General features: G+C 33.9%; 2 protein-coding genes across 3 annotated transcripts in view; one reads left to right on the top strand and one right to left on the bottom strand.

The window, feature by feature from the left end:
• LOC137406567 (26S proteasome non-ATPase regulatory subunit 1-like) overlaps positions 1–14,085 on the bottom strand; it is an 80,662-nt gene extending 66,577 nt beyond the window's left edge. Inside the window, exons 1-6 of the mRNA XM_068093160.1 lie at positions 13,950–14,085; positions 9,103–9,220; positions 7,723–7,841; positions 4,979–5,114; positions 3,116–3,239; positions 1,933–2,076 (exon numbers count right to left, since the gene is read on the bottom strand). Coding sequence (XP_067949261.1) covers positions 1,933–2,076; positions 3,116–3,239; positions 4,979–5,114; positions 7,723–7,841; positions 9,103–9,220; positions 13,950–13,971 — 663 coding nt within the window. The 5' untranslated portion in view covers positions 13,972–14,085. The remainder of the gene's footprint in view (positions 1–1,932; positions 2,077–3,115; positions 3,240–4,978; positions 5,115–7,722; positions 7,842–9,102; positions 9,221–13,949) is intronic.
• A 284-nt stretch (positions 14,086–14,369) lies between these two features.
• The window catches only part of LOC137406454 (MSL complex subunit 3-like), a 72,117-nt gene continuing 61,599 nt past the window's right edge, over positions 14,370–24,887 (top strand). The window contains exons 1-4 of one of the 2 annotated variants that reach the window (XM_068093039.1): positions 14,370–14,468; positions 15,184–15,254; positions 17,799–17,825; positions 19,942–20,034. In XM_068093039.1, coding sequence (XP_067949140.1) covers positions 14,385–14,468; positions 15,184–15,254; positions 17,799–17,825; positions 19,942–20,034 — 275 coding nt within the window. In that variant the 5' untranslated portion in view covers positions 14,370–14,384. The remainder of the gene's footprint in view (positions 14,469–15,183; positions 15,255–17,798; positions 17,826–19,941; positions 20,035–24,887) is intronic. The other variant, XM_068093040.1, reaches the window with a different exon arrangement.

Below are 24,887 nucleotides of genomic sequence, written 5' to 3'. Positions count from 1 at the left end.
GAAAATATTTTACTGATAGTGGTAATAATGACGCCTAAGAACTTTTAAAAATTGATGTCTATCTCTATGGCTTGGAATAAAGTGATATTCTAAAGCGATAACAACCGTCTCGGTAGTCGTTGGGCAAAAAACTGTTCGAGTTAATGATGTTAAGGTCGAGTTATCTAAAGCAATTTATCATTGCGTGGGAACGGACCAAACAAATCCGTTCAAGTTAACCATGTGTTCGAGCTATCCGAGTTTCACTGTATATGGGGAATGTAGAGTTGTATATAAAATAATAGAATGGAGTATGAAATGAATAGAATGGAATAATGGTATACGATATAGAATAATGTTGTAAATATATTTATATGTAGGCCCTATATAAGTATATGTAAAGTATTTTGTATACGAACTAATAACAAAGGAAATATATAATAGAAATATAGAAAATGAGACATATAAAGTGTTTAAAAAAAGTTCATATAGAAAATAATAGAAATAGTTTTGTTAGATAAGTGCAGTGTTCTGTTAAAGGTCGTGCAGTCTAGTCTCCTCTCTTTTACGTTGTAGGATTTGGTCATTGATAGCTAATCAAGTGATGCGCTCCCTGGTGAAGTTGTTAATAAGTAAGTCATTAATGTTTCGAACTCAAGAGAGGGAAGACTATAGTTCATGTTGGAAAAAGTTTGTTTCCTGTTACAACGGTAAAATATTGAGAGTTGGTTTGTGTGAGCTGATGAATAGTAACTTTAAGATCTTTTCTGGATTTCACTAAAGGTGCGCAAATTTTTCAGTTTCCCTAATAATAGGGAAAAGTATAGTTCGGTAAAATCTAATCTCAAGATCTTAAAGTTACTATTCTCAATATTTTACCTTTGTAACAGGAAACGAACTTTTTCCAATATGAACTATACTCTTCCGAAAGAGAGCAACAAACAATATTCCAGCGGTAATATCAGAGATAGACTGGTGAAATGTCCACATTTTTTTGGTGAAATGCGCACAGCTTAATGGTTCTACTATCTGTCGCACGGCTTTATGGGCATTTTGTTGGCTCTTTAATCATTTTGATTAAAAAGGCTTGTCAGGTTTTGATGGCGATTTTAGGCCAAATTAATCTTTCTAGTAATGTATCATCCGATCAGATGGGTAAGTTTTAGGATATTGTCGACACTTTTCAAAGACTTGGTAACAAATTTGAATAGGTTTATATGTGTTTTGTATCATTATCACACTTGAACAACTCCACAGAAAAATGGTTAAATTTTTTGATGGGATTTCGGTACAAGGGTTTGGGTATGGCCATTCTCAGTTAGTATTGATTGTATTAGTGTCAGATCGTTTTTCATTGTAGTAGAGCAGGCTATCTAGCCATTACTTGTTTATTATTTCATAATTGAACACCTTTACAGTTCTTTTATTTTTTCTTTAAAATTATTTGAACCTGAACACAAAACACTTTTCTCATAATATGAAGTTTAAAAGTTAATATGGTAAATGTTGTTTATATTAAATGAAAATAAATCTTTTGTGCAAACTTTTGGTGTTACCCCGGCAACGCTGGGCATTCATGTAATTTAGTTACATATTCATGTTATTTCAAAAAGGAGATTAAGTAAATTTTGGTAAGTCAACAAGCCATGCAAAGAACCTTACACAAAGCTATGGAATAAAGCCAAGTAAATTATGTAACGATGAAAGTGATATAATGATATCAATGGAAGACTTTTGCTCATCGTAAAACACAGCAGCTATAAAAGAAAATCCACTTGTCAAAAGAACAAAAAACTAAAGAATAAGCTATTAGGAGATAGCAACAGATTTAATAAACGGCAATTTGTGAAAATATCGATTGCTTATGTTCACTGGTGATGTACTGGTACAGCGGATAAATGGGGAAAGAATTAGCAGTGAATGAGACAAGAGAGACAACTGTGATTAACTGACCTGACACATAGAGATATAGTCAGGGGTGGGTAATCCGAGGTAAAGTCGTACGAGCATCTCAAGTATAGTGTTCCTAAAGGCACGACTCTCTATGAGTGACAGGCAGACTTTGAGACAATAGGTGAGCATGCCAGCTTTGTCATCCTACAAAACACACCGTGCTACAACCATTTTTAAGACTATACAAACAAACCGTTGCTAAAATTAACTTGGGGGAAGAGGGTGTGTCCAACAGTACATCTCCTGACAAGCCACTAATTAGCTCTTTCACTACCATATAATTTCTTATTCGGGACATAACTACATATTCGGCAAAACCTATTATTTGACAAAAGCGCATATAACTTGCCACAACTTTTGAAGCACACAATCTATAAAAAACTTGATACTAAATTCATCAGCATAAAATTTTACAACAGCCAATGCCATACAAAATACCCCAATTGTGCTGCGGAATGAGTTCAAACACTTTTTGTTTACTACCTTGAGCATGAGTCAGCAGAGTTATCAATATTATTAGTTTATGGCATTATTATTACTGCGAAAAATAAAATAACCACTCATAAAATAACAACTCTCAGTAGTACTAATACTCAATAAAAATCACCCAAAGTCCGTTGATGTACAATTAGTGAATCATCCGTAACTGTACTGTATTTAACCACAACTGGTTATTGCTAAGAAGAAACTTTGATGAAAAATAGTTTTTGTAAAGCAAAACTGCGCTTATGATGGGTTGTATACACATTTTCTATTGGCCCAACGCATGCAGATAACTGTTTCCTTTCATCTAAGTTCAGACATGATAAGCTAAATAATCAACTACTCACTAATCAGAAACATTTTGTATGAAACCTACTAAAGCCGTACCACACGCCTCTTAGCCATACGCAAACGCTTTGACGAGCCGTAATATGCGGCTCGTGGAAGCTAAATCATTGAAGTATATGGTACAAGATCATATATAAGTGACTTGTGTGAATTACAGATATACATTACCATTACATAATACATTACCATGTATTACCACAGCGCAGAAGGGAGTTATTCTCTTATCACTTGGAAAACTCTTTCAAACGCTTTCAAGCATTCCATGTAACAATATTACTATTGGAACTGGTTGTATATGAGCAATTATAATATTCAAATGACAATTTCCATTAATAATAAAAGAGTTACTAACAGAGTCCCCAATTGCCTTCTCAAGAATATCCAATCGTCTCGTCTCGATAGCTATACCAACTGCCTGTGTATACTGTCTATCGTGGAAACATCTCTCAAACATCCTGTTTACTATAGTTTCCAGTCTACAACAAAATACTTTATTCTAGTAAAGAGACAAGAAAAGGAGAGATAACACGATCTCATCAACTAAGGACTATCAAAGCATATTGTTTCTCACTTGATAAGTACTGTATTTACCAGTATATTCTACTAGGAATAATTATTTGTGTTGTACTTTGATTTAACCTTTCTAAAGATGATAATAGTTCAGGCATATAAAAGCATGTGACTCAAGATGGCTGATGAGATGACAATCTACCAATGAGTGTTCTCACCGTTGCGGAGAAAGTGTTACGCCTTCAGCAAATCACAGAAAACAAGTACCAAATCAACGAACACATTTTGTAACACTTGTTATCACAAAGGACACAATACTTGAATGTAGCTTCGGAAACTATTAATCAAAATGCAGCTGCAGTTTTGCCCTCACCGAAAAGCAATGGAATCAAGTGCTGACGATGTCGCATGACATTGACTGCAACTTATGCTCTCATTACGCGCGAACAAGCTCTGGAGATGTCCTAGCATCTTATGGTTGAATAAATTATTTTTAGCATCTGCACATTTCCACATTTAATTGAAAACGCATTAATAATTATTAGAAAAACCTCTTCTAAGTTTATCAATATTTGATATAATTCGTTTACAGTGGACCCAGCCATACGACTTCAATTCGTTCTGGTGTTGGCATTGTAGAGTGAAAATGTCATTATAGAGGGGTATAGAAACCTATAGAAATTATTATCTCATGCAAACACCCGCGGGTAAAAAATATCTAAATCCTACATCTGCTGTATTTAAAAAAAATTAGTAACAAAATAGTATAATACCCTTAGTAACTGTAGTTAACTCATAGTTAACCTCATAACTCTAGCTTCATAGCAATGATAATCATTTCCTTATTACTTCCTTCAAAGGTATTACCAAACTTAGGACCGATGGCTAACAAATTAAAGTTGTAATGTAATTATATAGTTATATATGTATAATGAATTAAAGTTTACAGTAAACATATTAAACGATTAAATGAACAATAATAAATTTTCGCTTTCACTTCCTTTCACTAATTTTCTTTACATTCATACAATATCATGCATTTCCGAAACAAAAAGAATGCTGAGTGACAGGGAAAGTGAGCATCATCATCATCATATCTCTTTCAGGCGCTGTGAGAGGGTTTTCAGTGAGTAGCATATTGGCATCTTCGTGATTCCGACCTATTCAGCACACCAATCGCCAAATTTGAATTTCGAGAAACATATTGTCGATGTCGTGAGACGAAACAAATACCATAACGAAGAGACAAAAAACATCGTGTTCCACATGGTGAGGCAAAAAAACCATAAAACAGGGTCATCGTAACCAGAGGGTGCACTGTATATGGTTATATTTATATTTTTTCATTATACGTTACGTTTTTTTTCCCATGATAGAACCTTAGTGTAGTGAAAAGTTTACAAGGTATAATTTTTAGACTGTATAAGCCACACCCCAAACTTCCTAAAACTTCAGTTTCACAGGTACAGCTTATACATGAGGATTTACGGTATGCAACATCAACTTAAATCCTAAGAAAAAGACAATGCTCCCTAATTTGTTCAACCAGATCCAGCGAGTCTGAGCAACAAAGTTCGCAGATTTTGCTAGGCATCAAATAAGTCATCTTTCTCTCAGTCCACACACATATAACTGGCATGATTACCGCCAAGCCTAAAATAGCAGTGATCGGTGTGAATAAGAAAGGAAACATGGCTAGACATACCGTGGATCAATGGTCGTCCTGTAGGTATCATCGTCAGACTCATAATTACTCACACGCAGTTTAGTGTAATGGTCTATACATTTCGCAATAATCGTCTCCACATACAAACTCGTATCATTCACATTGAAAAGCTGTCCTGAAAATGAAAGATATCGATTGAAGCATAGTATCGCAACACCAAAAGGGAGACTCGTCATCCGTAAAGGAACAATACCAAATGACAGCAAAAATACCATCATCTTGAAAATACAAGAGTGTCTAATGTCTAAGTCCTTCAATATCGAACCGACACTATTTTTGGTGAACTTCAAAACTATTCCAAGTCTAGTACAATAAAAAGACTGCTGAAATGGTACTTTGAAACCAAATGCACTTATTTCCGAAAAATTCTGTTACAACTCTGTAATGCATGAAATCGAAGGTCAAGCGGCAAAATAAAATTCGACTGTTTAAAAGCATATACCGTAAAACATGTATTTGAATGCCACCTTTATTTGAACGCCACCTCTCTCTGAGCACCACTATAACAGAAGGGTTAGAAAATAGAGCGGCACCCTTTAATTGAACGTCACTTCTAATTGAACGCCACTTCTATTTTACCAATACTATTTGACATTCTTAATCTTTACGAATCCATAATAGCAAATGATCAGTAGAAAAGTGTCCACAAAACCATACTAATAATGATTCGATTAATTAAGAATGAAAAATCTGCTTCGCACTGGATTTGAACTCGGAACCTCAAGGTCTACAGACAGGCTACATAGCGATGAATAATTGTGAGCATATCGTAAACCCTGTATTTGAACGCGATTTCTATTTGACTGCCACTTCTATTTGACCGCCATTCTCTGATATTCTTGATCTTTATGAACCCATAATAGCAAGTGATCAGTAGAAAAGTGTCCACAAAACCGTACGAATAATGACTCGGTTACTTCAATAATAATTAATTTGTTCGTCATTTCTGTTTGTATCGAAATTCGTTTTCCATCTCGAAGTTGATAGGTTTTTGTTAAAAACTTTAATAACAACTCGATAGAAATAATTTGTAACTGTATCAGATTATTAGGAGACTTTGTTAACGAGGTCTTGATACTTCGATGTATGTGGTAGAAAGTTTTCACATTCATGGTAGAAAATGTGCTACAACATGTTTTGAGGCTAAAACTTGAGGCTATTTGGATTACACAGTTTCTCACTATTGGCGCTAGAAGTTTCTATTCAAAATGGCATCACATAAAAGTTTTGCTCTGCTAAAAAGTTGTTTGGATGCTACTATCGACTAGCTAAGAGGTGCAGAAGAAGGGTTGAGGTCAGAAGACATTGTGGAAGGTATTGAACAGTCAGAAGAATATGAAATGGTTCCAATCAGAACGCAACTGGCCAAACAAACAATGCTAATATTCTTGTTTTACCGGTATAAATTTTAACAGTTGTTTTAAAATGTTAATTTTGGTTGGTGCCTGTATTATAATTATGGTTTGTTTATATTACTTGTTCTTGCATATATATTTGTAGCATTTGATAGATTATTATTATAAAACTTATAAATTTGCAGATTTATAGCGTATGATTGAATATCATGATTGAATAGCATGATTGGGGTAATCTGAAGTCAGCTTTCAATGGATCGACGTTCGTTACTCCTGTTCTATCACACATAAAAAGCCAGTTTTAGCTGCAAACTGTAGTAAATACACCGATGAGTGCAATGAGTCGTTATGCAACTTTGTAAAGTATAGTTATAAATAAAAATATGGTTTTAAATATAAAATTAAACAAAAAACTAAAGCTCCAACAAATTACAACGCAGGCTATAAGATCATCGTAGGTTAATTGCAAGCAATTATAGATACCATCTGGTAGAGACATCTATCAACTTCCTCATGCATATTTATTTAAAGATCTACAAGTTGGAGGTAAGTTAGCGAATTTCTTGAATCCAAAAGGGTCAATGTGGCACCGCCCGAAAGAGAGTTCAAAACATAGGCAGCATTTGATTTGTCCGGGAAAAGGTTAAATTTATCTTCTCAACATTCTAATGTGGGGATTGAAAAATACCACGCCACTCTTTATGGAACGTCACCCCTAATAAAGCGCCACCCTAAGAGAAGGGTTTAAAAATAGAGCGCCATGGCATTCAAATAAAGGTTTTCCGTTATTTATCTGTAAATGATGGTTTATTACATGTGCACTTCCTTCTCATTTAAGACCAACTGTTATCCAGAAACAAAGCCAAAATAAACAGCTTTTTGTGGCAAAAAGCAAACAATGTAGTTTTGTCAAAAATGATTAATTTTCTCTACCTAAACTGACTCCGACCTTGCAGCCTATTATGAATAGTCAATAATTTTATCACAAAGATCAAGTTAAAGTCAGGTGCTTTTCCTGACACTGCCATTGACCTTTTCTGAGAATACAGGCCGCAACCTCTGTTCAGAGGTCGCCACTAAACGACATCAACTATGGGAATATAACAACTTAGAAAAGATATTCGAGCACGGCCTTCATTCGGTAACATATCAATAGGTTGAGGGCACATTTCACCCAACAAACCAGTACAAAGTGATGATAGAAGTTTCATCTACAACCTTACGAACCAAATAAAGTTGTTCAGTAGCAGCAATGATGTTCCAATAGGTATTATAAAAAGAGTTCTCGCTTCTCTGTCCGAAAACAACACATTATTTGTGCTGCTAAGCAACTGCTTAAAAACCATTAAGGTTATTGGTAGCAGTCACCTGCGCCTAAAGCGAACGTCAGTGAGTCTTCATATGATCCAAGGTGGTAGTAGACTTTACTAGCTACAAGAGCTGCCAATTCTCCACAGTCAAAACTTTTATCTTCATACAGAATCTCTCTACAAATCGTCAGCAAAAACATAAACACATCAAACATGTTTGTGAGTGATGAGATGCATTGATATGAAAAGGTTTCAAATGCTACAGTAATGGAAACAGCTAACAAGAATAAAGACATTCTACTAAGTATAGCTTTATTTCCTTAAGCTATGCTGATAATGTCACCTACTAACAATGTTTTGCAGACCTAGTAAAAAGATAATGCTTTGCTATTGACACACAGCAGGCACTTATATAATGTATAACTCCTACAACGTAAAACCCACATAAAGAATTCATGTAAAGTTTTTGCTTCATATTACATAAAAAACTCCATATAACATAAAATGTCAAGTCGGGGCAAATTCTTGAATTTGAGTTTAATAAGATTCTCGAATTTAGCCTTAAAAATACCGCTTGCTCTTGTGCCGCACTTGAGACAGAAAATGACGTAAATCTCTATGATATGTACATATACCCTGGCAGTCTGGCTCACGATAAGAGATCGATCATCAGATGTAACGATAAAGCAAAGAGAATCGGTAGTAGCACTATTACTAAGAAATACTTAAAGTCGATCGATTGATGCAGGTGTTAGTGTTAATCTACCAATCTGATCGTATTTTTGTAAGTTATCTGATATAGTAACCTTGAACACTGAAGACAAATAAACGGACAGATATAAACCGCTCTTTCCAAAAATCAAATTTTTTTTTATTTTTCCATTGCAGAATAGATTTTGTTGCCTAAAGAAACAGATCATTGTAAATTACCGCAATCAAAGTGATCAGAGTGAAAGTAATAAAAAAAGGAGGAGTTGATGATACAAAACAATAATACTGCAGTTACGGTACAGTCAATAAATTGAAAATCGAATCTAGTTGTGAGGTGAGTTTGAATAGGTCTTGCAACAGATTAGGTCTTGGAGCGGATTAGGCAATTTACATGTTTTACTGTTTTACTGTTTTACTACATGTTTTACTCATTACATTTTACTGCTCCTATAACGTAAAACACCTATAACGTAAATGTTCCTTGAATGGATTATTTATGTTGTAGGCGCGTCTACTGTAATTATTTAATGAAATTTTGTGTATCAAATTTGTGTATTTTGTAATCAAATATTTTGTATATCAAATGTATCAAGCTGCAAGTCTTAGTGTAATTATTTTACAGTTGGAAAGCTCGTGTATGCATCTAAATGTTATGTGAATGTGTCGCATTGACTACACAACAACTGCGGCAACATGATTTATCGAGACAAACTACAGATTTACATACATTTTATCGATAGACTCGGAGATCTCAGGCCAAAATGAGTCAACAAGCGTGTCTAGTCTCTGCAAAGAAAACACCTTCACCTTCGGCTCAGGGTCCTCCAGAAGCGCAAGAACTCCAGCTGTCAAAACATTTACATTATTCAGAGAATACTGCTAAAAGATTCTATTTGTATCATTACAAAAATCGGAATCTGAAACAGCTCCGAAAGTACTTTCATATGCTTTTGTGGTACAGACAAATATGAAACTGATCGTATAACATAGCATTCTACGTGTATTATATACAGTACAACGTACAACGTACAAGGTACAGTAAAACGTTAAAATACAAGCAGCACAGTATACGAGTTTTTGGTTAACATGCCATGAAGTAAACCAATTTTTCGATAGTCATATGGGCAAATCTTTGGTATACAAGATACCGTTTTCTAGGAAACTGGCTCTACATGTATGGTGCAAACAGTGATCAAGATCTGCTTTATCGTATATCAATGGCTATCATTTTATATCTATTGTAATAGAACATTTAAATAACCGTTAAATAAGTTTTATAAAAATAATCATAATAATCTATTAAATGCTACAAATATACATTTAATCAAAACAATAGGAAGTGCAAAGAACAATTGTAAGAAGAAACAAAGGATGTTGATAGGAAAAAAGCAAAGCTTATCGAAAAGCATGAGAGTGGTTAACAAGTCATTGATTTTGTGAAGCAGTACAAATGACGTACTTCAACAACTTGCACAGATTGATTATTTCTACCATCCTTACATAAAAATTGATCAGCTTAAAGGTTGACTTGCAACACAATTCACATTACAGTTACAGTAAAACTCGGCTAACTCGACCTTCACGGGACCGAGAGAAAGTGTTCCAGTTATCAGAGCGTTCAAGTTATGAGAACACTGTCACAAGTGCATGTATTATTGTATTTATCAGTACATATACAAACTATATATAAATCAAAAGCATTGATTGCTTGTTGCAAATTAAGACCTCTCATGTAATGTTTTAACAATTTTTATTAGACAGTATAAATATTTTCTTTTTATTACTTGAGATTCGTTAGTTTGTTTTAGGTGATATGACTGCCAGGACGTTTTCAGATTAAAATAGGCAAAACCTGATCGCGGTCGAAACTCTAAAAAAAAAGACTTTTTTTTAGCGTTTTAACAAAAACCAGTTTTGCTGATTTTTCTTAAAGTTTATCTGAAGGTTACCTAGGTTCTCCTTGCTTGCGGAGGGTCATCCCCAAGCGGATGTTTGGTAAAATTTGATTTTTTGCAAATTTTTAGAAAGGTCGTTAACGAAAATATTTTGCGGATTGTGGTAATAATGACGCCTAAGAACTACTAAAGGTGTAAACACACTAGGCGATTTTATCGTGAGCATCATGAGGAGGGCGGAGATATCGCTAGCGTGTGCATAAACACACTTGAGCGATTCTCTAGCAAGCGATATAATGGGCACGCCCACAAACTGCCAATTAAATTCCGTATCATTAGTTTCTTCGGAGTTGTTAATAAATTTAGGTCAATCAATATGGCGCCGTCTAGGCGACAACGTAAACAACTTACGCATTTGTTATTAAACCTATCTCAATTTCACGGATTGTACACTGCCTACACTACAAGGAGACATAAGAAAAAACGATTATTGTATTTTTAACTGTAATATTTTTTACCATTTTTATACATATTTTATTTTGTAGTGGTTTTTTTATATTTAGTCCTAATGTAATAAATATTTACCGTTCTCAAGATGGTCAATCTGCGCAACGATTGACTCCAAAAGTTGGTTTTCAACATGGATTTTTTGTAATTTTTGTTTGTTATGGTGCACAGGACTGAGAGTGCTATTATTAAATTTATGAACAATTCAGTGCTTGTTCTGAAGATGTTTCAATATTAACAAAATAGCAAATTGTCGCTGCTGTACATTGGTGAACATCGATAAGAAATAATTACCCGCCATAAAATGGCATTCTGGTAAAATCCAACCAATCGAAATGAATCTCGCTAGCGATAAAGTTGTGCAGAGAAAGTCTAACGATATCGCTCTGGATGAGCACGCAGGGTGAATTCTAGCGCAGATTAGCGCCACGCAGCGCGATATCGCTCTAAATATCGCCTAGTGTGTTTATACCTTAACAGTTGTTGTTTATCTCTATGGCTTGGAATAAAGTGATATTCTAAAGCGATAACAACCGCCTTGGTAGCCGTTGGGCACAAAAACTGTTCGAGTTAACGAAATTAAGGTCGAGTTATCTAAAGCAATTTATCATTGCGTGGGAACGGACCAAACAAATCCGTTCGAGTTAACCATGTGTTCGAGATATCCGAGGGCGAGTTATCCGAGTTTCACTGTATTTGGTATCAAAAGATTCATCATGTCTTACTCTGCTGTGTTATAGGTGCAAAATATGCGGAAATGTGATTACAAGCTCTTAAAAGCTCAAAAACGAACAGTTAATCACAGCCATCACGAAAATGATGTAGACTGGGATCTCTTTATTTCGATGACGTACTCAAACATTGTGGTTTGGTCAAACATTAATTCATCTGTCGCTAAGGTAACCAAGCTAAATGTTTTTCTTCTATATAATCACTTTTTTGCTTTTATCACATGTCTGTTAATAAATATACACTGTACAAGTACTTATTATTCAAAAAAATTGACAATGCATTTACTTAATTTACAGTAAAAACAGTACAATTTTTTCCAGTTCCAGACCACATTAATTTGACTTGAGCTATCTTAAATGGGATTACATGTATATCAATTGACGTACAAGTTGATTGATTAAAGAGTTCAATAACAGATCACTGTGGTAAAATTTTACATCAATAAACACATCAATATTCTTTACATTTTTATACATTGATTTGTTATTTAAAGGTTAATAATTGCTGCTGTTATGTAACAAGAGAAGTTAACAGCCTAGAGTGCCGTGTATGATCAATGCGAATCTTATGAAATAGGTATTAATGATACCTTTCATGTAGCCTACTCTTACTGTTTATAGTTCTCATGTACAATTAGTGGTATTGAACAGAAACAAAATACGTTCCAATATTGTAGTCATTTTGTCTATTGCGACAAAATGTTGACAACTCTAACAGTATATTGCATTTCCATATACTTAAAAAGCATTTTCCTTTTCTAAGCAAACTAATGCGTATGCTCTGCAGGTTTCATTATCAGTATGTTCATACCATTTGACACAAATGCATACATTGAAATAAAAGATTTTGCATTGCTATTCATTAGCTCTAAAAATTTGTTGATCGATCCATATGTAAACTAAATGCTTTAATAACAATTGACTAGCGCTATTGAATACACAAATTTATACGGAGTAAAATATTCCAAATATGAATTTAGGTTTTATAAAACAGCTGCACTGAAATGCGACCATTTAAGCTACATCGGCAACTTCAAGGAGTGCAACCAATGTTCACTCAAGCCAATATTCAATCTTTATTACTTGGGCAAAAAAATCAATGTAAAAGAATTTTGAACTATCTTAAAATACTGTCTGTAGAGTAAAAGTGTTGCAAAGGATCGCTACACTTTTACTCTACAAAAGATCGCTACTGACGAAGCATTAAAAACAAAAATCAATATTAGAAAAAATATAACAACGTATAACAATAATTAATATATAAAACAATAAAATAGGGTGAATGTGTAGAATGGTATCACTTAGTATGAATAAAGGAGTTTAGATACATATAGTTGAGAATGGAAGAATTTATTTGGCTAACGCTTCTGAAATGTCTTGTTCTGTGCCTTATTGAATACCATAGATATAGTAAACCCATAGATATAGGGTTTACTATATCTATGTTGAATACTATAACAATATTGTTGAATTTTGATGTTTTTCAAGTTTTTGATCCTATATAGTCCCATTCCTATTTCAGGATATGGTGATACACCAATATTTTGAATATATTACATATAAAATGATTTGAATATTAAAATTAAATACACTGCTCAAGTAAGATGCAATGGTGTAATCTGTACTGGAGTAAGTTTTAGTGATAGCATATTTCTACCAAACTTTCGTTTGTTTATATTTGGTGTGGCGTCTAATCGCATGTGTCATAGCAATGATATACAGCCCCCCATGTGGGAGCTGTATATCATTGGTCATAGTATGTATGAGCTTCATGTCGACAAACCTCAAACCCGTGGTTAATCAGCCTAACTTCAGCTGTTTTGCGCCAGCTTGAAACCAGTTCCTGCTTTACTAATATAAAAATCGAGCAAATACCAGTATCTGCTGCACTTCTACTGGTTTAGGTCCTATGAGTATTCTAGCTGCGTCTTCAACACCGATTTAGGTTGCATAAATATCCAGTTAACAAATGTAATCATTTAGTCTATTTCAAAATAAAACCTATATAAAGCACTTACTACTTATAAACTAAAAATATATACCCCAAAATATGAAACAGCTAAAACCTTTGTAAGATAAATATATATATATTTATCTTACAAAGGTATATATATTTATATATATAAAGATATTTTAAAAATACTATCAAGCACCACAACACTCGACAGAAAGCAGGTCTGTTTGTGACAACAATCCGGACAAATGCGTTTTTTAAGTCTTTTTGGCCGAGAACAACTCGAGATCTGAGAGGTTTTTAGTAAAGAATTTTTGTAATAAAAGAGTTCCCACACCTTTCCTTCTTTCTAAAAGGGTGTAGTGAGAAAATTTTAGATTAGATTATAAATATGTGCGGAGCAGTAGTTTAGGATAGACAATACAAAATGGTCAAAGCGAAGGAGTCACGTCACGATGTAATAACATTTAATTCCAGTCTTTCATACCTGCAGAAGTAACGTGTATCATGGTGCCTTGTGTTATACTTCAGCACCACGACAAAGTTATGCTAGATGGCGCGATTTATTTTAAAATGTGCTCCCTCGGCTTGGATGCCTTTTAAACAGGCACAGTCATGAAAAATGAATGGGTAGCTACTTTTTTAATAAAACTTGGTTTCGCATTCAAATGTTATTTCATGCTAAACTTTATTTTTAAATAAAAATAAAAATGCACATGTTAAACAATTTACATTTATTTTTAAGTATTTTTAAATTAAAATACATGTTTTTATAAATAAAAACAACCAATATAAATGTGAATAAAAAACCGAAACTCATTGCTAAGCTTTTAACACCGAGTCCTTGCGATTCGTTTTATAAAACTTTCAAAAGCAAGTTCGTTTAACAATAACTAAATACAGCATTTCTTCGGAAAGTCCAATGGAACCTGCATTTGTTGAGGGTGATAGTGTAATTTGTTATGAACCTTTATTAGGTAGAATACGTGCTCTTTATGAAGCTAAGGTGAGTTGCAAACTCAAAAAAGCAACTTACTGGTCTTTGTAATGCAAATCGATTTAAAGGCATATATGGCAATTATAGCATAGCATCAACAGTACGATATATTTTTAATGTGGAGTTCTTCTGTGTTGTTGGATGTGCGTCTTGCAAAGCATTTGGTGTTGTTTGAGATGGTGAGTGTAAGGGTAGCATGATTAATGAGGTTTAAAATATTTTAATGTGATCTATCTAAATCAAGAATATCTGATATATAATTAACAGCACAGTTATTATTAAAATATTTCTTGTTGGTATGTTCTCATTTGATTTGCATATATGAATAATGTTGAATGAGGTTTGGTTTTGATCAAGGATGTTGAGGAAATAAATTAAGTTAATGTATTACATCATCACCTTCAGTATTAATAAAAAGGCTCATCTTCTAAAAGATATCACATTTAAAGAAGAATTTCTTATCCCTATAACGATGTTTGTTTATGTGCTTGTGCTTTATTGTCATAATACCTTTAGAAGAGTCTTCCATTGTTTTGAAAGTGACTGATAAATACAAAGAATGGTTAATTAAGAAGTTCTCTTCCTTACAGTGTATGCAAATACTCTAGTGACAGTGCTTGCATGTTCTCATTGTTCAAAGGACACTATACTGCTCACTAATTAGGGTTATTGTCTCCCATGCTGATTGATCTGGGACTATGCTTTTAGTTTACTATGCTTGAAGGTGACTGGTGTGGTGAAGCGAAGGACAAGAGAGCCGGCATATCGACTTCGTTTTTTAGACTGGAACAAAATGTGAGTCAAGAATGCCAGATTTTAAAACTTTTTAGAGCGCTTGTATTTCAAACCATTGGGAGCAACACAAATGGCTATGCAAATACGAACAGTCTTATAAAAGCTAAAACCTATGTGAACAGCTTCGCAGAAAGCTCTAATGCATATGGGTCTTTCCATAAAACTCGGCCACAAAGTGTGACATGGAGGTCAAAATCTCAAATTACTTCTACACTAGATTTAGCATTACTTTTAGGAAGCCTAACTATTCAAATTTTGTAAACAAAACAGTTTTTTGCTGTGTTGTTGGTAAAATTCGCAGTATATTGGTGTTACTACAACAGGTTAGGGACAGGTTGCCGATGTAACAGGGGACACCATATCATACCTTTAGGTGAATACATCAATTATCAAAAAAAGCTCTGACAAATCTCATTGCCATGTTTACAATTACTCATCAACAAAGTTGTAAATACCACAAAAGTTACGGCCAGAAAATAAAGTGTAATAAGAGTAACGCCACATGGTATGTCCACTTGGTCATCAAAAACTACATAATATGCAGTCACCTTTATTCAAACTTTTTATTAAACAAAAAGACACAAACTTAATCATCTTTCACCTGCTTTAATACTTGGGTAATAAGGTTACAATGTCATAAGAACAGTTAACTATGGAGTGCAAACAATATAGTCTACATTAGCTAAAAAATGGCCTGTCTTACCATACATATAGGTTGCCAATGTAACAGAGACACAAGGGGACACCAGTTCCCGGTTGCATTTGTAATATTGCCAAATGATCACACTATGTCATTAATTTGAAGTAATGTTAATTCCAACATAAAATAATGTGATCATACATGTTTCATACATCATACATCTTTTGATTCCAGTTATTTAGGTTAGTTATCCTTAATACAGGTTGCCGATGTAACAGGACACCAGGTGATGCGTTGTCCCTTTTACATTGGTACCATTTCCAATTGCAAACAATAAGTCAATAATTTGAATTAATGTTAACCTTCAGCATACATATAATGTGTTTCTATGTTTTGGTTAATATATTTACCAAAATCTTCAGATTATTAACAAAATTTCAGACCCCAATGCTTTTATGTCACACTTTTTGCAACAAAACTGTCGGGGACACCACATAATAATGCTTTTATATCAATAAGTGTTGGTCGCTGGAAGTCGTACTTTGTGTCAATTGATGTTTGGATTGGTGCCATCCAAGTAAACACTGATCCATTATGACACTGTTTTTACTTTGGGATAATTTAAACATGAAATATTTCATTTGTTTAATCACACTTTGTGGGCGAGTTCTATGGAAAGACCTATATGCACAGTTTTGCAGAAGCCCTGATGTGTTGGACCAGTTTTATGGAAGAGCATAAGTTGTGTGAACAGTTTCACAGAAAGTCCTAATGCTTGTGAATCATTTTATAGAAGCTCTTGAAGTATGCCAACAGTTTCTTAAAAGGTCGTAATGTACGTGAACAGTTCCATAGAAGCCCTAATATAGCTTAACAGTTTCTTATAAGGCCCTCATGCTTGTGAATCATTTTATTGAAAGTTCAAATGTGTGTAAACTGTTTCTTTAAAAGGTCATATTGTATGTGAACAGTTCCATAGAAGCTGTAATATATCTGAACAGTGTTTTAGTTGGATTATAAATATCAACTTTACATTGAGTATTAATATCACCTGTCCATAATAATCATAATATTGTCATTCTGTTTAAAGATATTGAAAACATGTTTTACGTTGTAATACTTGCAACATAAGTTGGTTTTCAATGGTGCCGATTCCAAGGCAAATTTATCATTTTGTTGGGTGTTATGGCTTGTATGTTGAATTATTAATCTGCTGCTTTTACCAGTTCTTGTATTTTCTGCAAGAGCCTGTTTTATACCATTATAAAATTGTGCATATTTTCAATGAGATTTTTTGATGGATTGAACAGTTTGAAGATGAGGTAGCAAACTTGGTTCCCCAAATTAAAAGTAGACCGAGTTTTAGTTCATTTTAATGCACTAAAATTAATCTCGAATATGTTTATATCATTTTCAAATTATCAAATGGTTATAATATAAAGGCAATTATTTGAATCGCAGTGATCTTGTCGCAACTTAATTTATCTTTGCAGTCAGCATAATAAAAATGAATAATAAAAATGATAATAAGGCATGATAAAAATGAAGTTGAGTATAAGTAGGATCAGACATTCAAGTTTATGAAAGCGTATTAGGTAATAAATGACATATCGTCATGCTCTATTTAACCAATTCACCACGCAATGGCTGGTCTTTAGAAGGTTTTAGACCTTGTTGTCCAATCAGATTACGACAGCTTTTTCAGACGGATTGCCCTTTCTGACACCAACTACTTTACATTCTTCTTGAATCTTCCGTACACTTTAGTTAGCCATTACCATACATACTGTTGTTGGTGATAGATCGTATTGTAGCTTACTTTTCCACAGATTGTCAACAAATGTTGCTTGGGTTGTTTGGTGTATTTGTATGTTTGGTTGATATGGCTGATCTTTTTGTTACAGATATCCAGAAAGAAGGAAAAAGTGCGAGTGAGTTACCTTTGTATCTAGTAGAACAGTTGATTGTAATTTAACGTGTCCTTGTGGTAACAGCTAACCTATTGTGTGTGTTTAACATTTCTGATCGAAATCTCAAGTGACACTATGGCTAGGGGTATAATAGTCACATAACTGTAGCAGATTTTTCATAGTTGTTTTTTTTTATTTTATTACTATAAATGGAGTTGTCACAGTGCATTAGGCAATTTGAATTATTTTTGTAAAGACTTCATAAGACTTGTAAGAACTTCATATTAGTTTTAGAGTTTGGTTAAGGAGGAGAATGTCATAGGCAAAAGAAGATTATATAAATATACATTGAATATATAAAATGAAACATTTAAAATTTAATTATTTGTATAATCATCGAACAAATTCATAAGTCAATTCATTCATAAAGTAAGATGGTGACTTGTTAACGAGTAGAGACTTACACCTGATGCGTGACAATCTTCACAAGATACCAGAACTTATGTAGGATTATGTTATTTCAAGGATATACTTATATACCACTAGCATAGTATATCAGCATATATCACTAGCATCGCCACTTATCTTAACATACAAATTGTCTAATATAACATGTAAAGTTCGAGTATGCAACATTCAGAGTAAATTTCAAAATCAAAATAAGTCATTTGAAGTTCTTCTAAGCATCACAATTTTGTTAATAAAAGTGAAGAGGCTGGAAAAAATTTAACAGAAAGACATAAAACATATATCAACAATAAGTTGAGTTGATTTAAACATGCGTAGTCAAAGTTACAGTAAGTTCTTCATCTACCTCTGAACTTATGACCTTATGTATTATCAAACCTACAGTTGTGTTTGCATGTTTTTAGAATCTAAAATAAGTGACCATAAAAATCTCTTTTTATTGGTTATTACAATATTATTTTATTTTTTTACATATAGTTTAGCTTTGCACATTTAATGTTTTACATAGTTCTGTATAAAAGATTTGTTTTAAGGCTCTTTTTTAGAGGAATTGTAGTAGATTTGTGGGCTGTTGAACAAATACTAACAAATACTCCCACAAGCATATTTGCTCCAATACACAATAGTTTTAGTGTACAAAGCTGGTCTTTTAAGCTGGGCTTCAACTGTTTATGTAGAGGTCTGGCTGTATATATACATGTATTGCTTACTTCTATTTGGCTGTATATACATGTGTTACTAACTTCTATATCTGGACATAATGGTGCCTTTTATATATGACTCTCACCTCATAGACTTTAATTGACTTTTTTTCCATATCAAACAACTAGCGAGAAGAACATGTGTTGGCAAGCAATTCAGTTATCAACTCTTGGCTTTAGTGACAAGATATGTTGAACCATGAAGAAAGTAACTAATTTTCGATTTTATAGTATATAATTTATATACAAGTACCATGATGTATGAGGGATAAATTCTTTTGTGACTTTTTGGTTTTAATTTATGAAAAACTATTTTTAGTAGCCATTTGAAATTCACTCACCATGTGAGTCAAACCTCAGACATATACTCCGGGCATCGTTTGTCGTGAATGTGAAGGGCTCATGAACTTAGAACCAATATAACGAAGAAAAAAAGATACTTCTGAAAGAGAAAACAAATCCTTTACTCATACGGTTTGGTTTCATTGCTGACTCGGAAAGCCATGATTTTAAAAGTGACTAGGTTTGAAGGTCTAATGAGCAAAACATGACTTTTTTTATTATATCATTCTATTGCGAGCATTCATTATATCATATATATAATATATATTATTATATATATTATTATATATATAATATATATTATATTAGCGTTCATTATATTATTATATCATTCTATTCTATCATTCTATTATACCATTCTATTTCTATTCACTGATATTTAATGTGATCCAATTTAGTGATAAGAGTGTCTATCTTAATATCGATGTATGGAATTATCTTACGTATTTTTAGATAAAAATCCAGTTTTAACATGTATCCATATTTCCTTTAGCTAGTTTAACGGTCTCTTAGAGACTTATTCCAGTTAAATATGTTGCTCTACCGAAATGCTGACACATACAAGTGTTTGTTAATTTTCTCAAATATTCAGATTTAATATTTAACATTTAATTTGTCTGTTTTAGTTATGATCATGATGTACCAGAGGCTTTCGTGTGCAAGGCTACTCAGATTGTCTCTCGTCTTATGCAAAAAGTCTCACGCTCTGTTACCAATTGGTATGTCTACTTTTTGGTCAAGATTTGTCTGCTCAATACATGAAAAGACAACTTTAGCTATTTAGATATTGGTTTCATAGTACATACTTCTAATAGCAAGCTGGCTACCCATTCTGTTTATTGTTTTAGTTATTTTTTGGAGAGTGTGTTTGTTAGGTAGCGAGACGTATTTCAAAACAGTTGTGAGATACATAATGTCTTAATACTTTTTCATGACAAAACAAAGATTTTGCGCTTAAAAATTAAAAATTTTAGACATCATTTTAAATTTATGACCACGGTATTTGGTGTTTGCTGTTATACATTAAACAAGTTTTATAAGCAAGCTGGCAGCTGGTTTTTTTATACTGCATAAGAAAAAATGTTTAGCCAGCGGCAGTTTTTGAGTTAGCAAAGCCTTGTTGAACTTAATGACTACAAAATGATACTGCGACCACTTCTTCAAAACATTAATGTTTGCACGAATGTTCCTGATTATATTTCAAACGTTTCAACTAAAAAAAACTATTTTTAATCGAATTCAAACCGAAACTCTTTCATCATTTACACATACACACTTACATCACCTTTACATAAGACTTTTTGTGACATATGATGTAGAATTTACGTAATTATTTGCTCGACATAATGAGTAACTTTTAAAATATCTCGAAACATTGCAGTTTTGTAAGTGAACTAGCCGAATACCTGGCATGCACGAGTATTAAAAATCAGCTTATAACCAGTGACAGGTAATGTAGTTGCCTGCCACTTGCCATTAGCCTGGCACATTGCCAATGGCTAATTTTAGTAAACTAGTAATTTGAGTAACTAACTACATAATGAGAGCGTATTTTTCCCTAGTTAGCATGCATCGCCCAATGAATCCATCAATCTCGTGTAGCTCAATGGTTTAGCATATCGTCCGGGGAATGGGAGGTTTCGAGATCAACACACACGCCCACATACACACAAACTTTATAGACTATGATTTATATATATGGAAGTTAAAAAGTGACTTAATATCTAAAACGAATGCGAAAATGATTACAAAGTATATAACTTTAGTTAATGTAAATTATATATTGTAAGAATAGGGTTGATCCTATCACTCACTAAATGACCTAGTCTATGCACACTGTGTTTGTACTTCTGTTTCTAAAATAATAATAAAAACTCTTTGCTGTTTGTTACTTTATTAATTTAATCGTTTACATATAATTGAAGTTTGTTCATCTAGTCTTTTACTTAGTTGTAAATAATGCACTTGTTTCAATTCTCTGTGCAATCACTTGAAGTATTTATTGTAAGGTTTAGTAATAAACAACAAAAACAATGTATTTTTGTTCTAACAGTACACAATTTCAATATACAGTTGTGATCATAATTATGGGAGAAGTTAAAATAAACACATTATTTTTTAATGATTTATAGTTTATTAAATAGATGAATTATGGCAATATACACATCAATTAAAAGCTAAAATTTTACACATTAATATTATTCAATATTAACTGGTATTTGTCTTTTTATCCTGGTTTTGGTTTAAAATAGTGGTATTTGCACGTTATGACAAAAATTAAATAAATACCAAGTTTGCATTCGTCGAAAAAATTGACCAGATTTGGTATGGTTTCTGGACATAAGTATACCATGTAACTATATGAAAGTAAACTGGTGATCTCTGGAGTATCAGTAGCATCTTAATATTTAGTTGGTCAGCTCTTATTGTTAATCACAGGGTAGTATATAAATATTGAGTACAAGTATTAAGCTAATGTAGGTCAAGTATACATAATCCCATGACAGAACGAGCAGAGCGAATGTTTGAGTTTTATGATAAATGCATGTGCACACAACTCACAAAAATTATTCATCAACAACGTCGCAAACCCTTGTACCGAAATCTCATCAACAAATTTAACCATTTTTGTGTAGAGTCGTTTATGTATAATAACGATGCAAAACACATAAAAACATATTTAAATATGTTACCAAGTCTTTGAAAATTGTCAACATATTCCTAAACCTTACCCATCTGATTGGATTATACACAAATAGACAGATTAATTCCTAGCCGAAAATCGTTATTAAAACTTGCCAAGTCTTACTTTTATCAAAATTAAGACCGGCAATTGAAACGCCGAGCGACAGAGAATAGAACCATTAAGTCGTGCACATTTCACGAAATAATAACGCGCACATTCCACCAGTCTACAGCATTGTCGAATTGCCGAAGGTTTCTGTAATTAACGTAGGAGTACTGAAATATAATAGTTTTTTTGCCGATTGCAAAGCAACTGACATTTTTGAAACTTTTGAGTACTTTGGTATTCTAACTGATGTCCAACGCTGTGAAAGTAAAGGAAATGACGATGATATTTTTTTCTAACTATTGAAGTGTTATAGTCACACTAACAACATCGATGTTGGGAAATATGTTACTGTTATTATTTTTTCTAAATAACTTTGTTAAATAGATTTTCTAAAAATCTATATAAATATCACAACTTCTTGATATTGGTCGCTATGACGTTTTGAAATGTAAACAAAATTGTGCATTGTTTTCTATTATTACTGTATTACTATATTAATAATACTGGTTATTCTAATAATATTAGTGAATTTTACTTCTAATATTGGCCAATATTGCATTTCTCCTATTGCAAGGGTAGAGGTATAAACATATAATATTTTCCTTTCATTATTGCTGTTTGTTGTACATAATAACACCCACACCCAGTACATTACAGCTACCATTGCAGTTATCCTATTGCACTGTGTTATGTTTCTGCACAGAAGCAATTAAATAGAGTATTAAATTAGAGAAATGGTTTATTGCACACTCCAGAGACAACTGATTTGATAACAGAAAACCCAAGTATTTATATGTTTGGTCATAGAAAAGCTTTGTAAAAAGCTACAAGCATTATTAATAGCTATAATGAGACAGTACTATATAATATTAGCTTGTATAAAGCTTTAGCTAATAAGCATAATGTTTGTTGGCAAAGTACCAATAATACTTGGCACTTGCATGACACCTCCTCACTAAGCTAAAGGTTCTTTCTGGTTCTCTTAGACCTTCGGGGTTTGTCTCTGCTATACTCATCTCCATCAGGTAGACGAGGGTTGCGTGGTCTTCTTCTAGACGGAGGTTGCTCTGTTACAGTTGTAGGGGCTGGTAGTTGCAGTTTTGTCTCCTCTGTTATATCAGGTTTATCTCCAGGGTCTTGATCTTCTTCTGCTGAGTATCATGGTCTGAGTTGTTCAACATGTCTTCTCCAAGTAGGTCCCTTTGGTACCACTTTGACATTGAGACTACGAGTTCCATATATCTTAGTAACAATGGCTGGAACCCATCTAGGTTGTCTGTTGCGTCTAGGTCCATGATACAAGGCATAGCATGGTGCTCCAAGATTGTAGCTGTGTATCTTGCTAACTGTCTTTTCTGCCGATCGGTTGACTTCTCTGGATTGATGAAACTGTGCTATGTGTGCGGGTGATGGCAATAGGGTGTCAATCTTGCATCTCATCTGTCTTCCATTCAGCAGCTGACTGGGAGAGTATCCTGTAGGAAGTGGTGTCCTTCTATAGTGCATCAGGAACTGTTGTAGTGCAGATTTAGGTGAGAGTGACGATTTCTTCATGGCTTGTTTGAAGGATTGTACTAGTCTTTCAGCTGCGCCATTTGTAGCTGGATGGTAGGGTGCTCCAGTGAGGTGAACAATGCTTCTCTCTTGACACCACTGCTGAAACTCTCCTGAGGTGAAGCTGGTAGCATTGTCAGTGACTATGGTGTGAGGGTATCCAAAGTGTGCGAATATCTCCTCTAAGATGTCTGTGGTAGCTCTGGTAGAAGTAGATGACGTCCTGTGTATGCATGGATACTTTGAGTAGGCATCTATCATCACTAGCCATTGGCTGCCCATGAAGTTCACTGCATGATCTAAGTGAAGACGACTCCATGGCTTCTCAGGTAGCATCCAGGGATGTATAGGATACTTCTGTGGAAGCTTCTGGTGTTCAGCACAGGCAGTGCACTGTCGGCTTGTCTTCTCTATATCAGAGTCAATGCGAGGCCAATAGACAGCAGTTCGAGCTAGCTTCTTCATTCTTTCCATTCCAAAGTGTCCAAGGTGAAGGATCTTTAATACTTCCTGTTGTAACTTGACAGGAATGACTACTCTGTTGCCATATAGAAGACAACCTTCAGTGATAGAAAGTGAATCTGAGATCTTGTGGAAGAGTGACAGCTGAGTCTCCTTCATCTCTTTGTTACCAGGCCATCCTTCTGCTGTGTAGCGCATTACTGTGGCTAGTGTTGGGTCTTTCTTTGTCTCTTTTGCTAGAACATTGTAGTCTGTAGAGTTGAGCTGTTGTCCAATAGTGTGAATAGTGCATACTGTATCAACATCATCCTCATCTTCTCTTGCATCAAACTCTTTATCAGGTCCAACTGGCAGTCTTGAGAGGACATCTGCATTTTGATGATGCTGGGTAGATCTGTATTCTATGGTGTAGTCATACTGATTTAGTACCAGTGCCCATCTTGCTAGTCTGTTGGCTGCTAGAGCTGGAACTCCTTTGGTAGGTCCTAGAAGTGTGAGAAGAGGTCTGTGGTCAGTTACCAAGATAAACCGTCGACCATACAGGTACTGGTGATACTTCTTTAGAGCAAATATGATTGAGAGAGCTTCTTTTTGTATTTGTCCATATTTCCTCTGTGTGCTGGTCAGTGTTTTTGAAACATTGGCTATTGGTCTCTCACTTCCATCAGGATAACGATGAAATAGTACAGCTCCCAGTCCAGTTTCTGAAGCATCACATGAGATTCCAATGTCAAGATCTGGGTTGAAGTGTGCTAAGACACT

Source organism: Watersipora subatra, chromosome 10, assembly GCF_963576615.1.
Source record: "Watersipora subatra chromosome 10, tzWatSuba1.1, whole genome shotgun sequence".
NCBI lineage: Eukaryota > Metazoa > Bryozoa > Gymnolaemata > Cheilostomatida > Watersiporidae > Watersipora > Watersipora subatra.
Note: the sequence above shows the minus strand (reverse complement) of the source record. Positions and strands in the feature narration are given on the sequence as shown.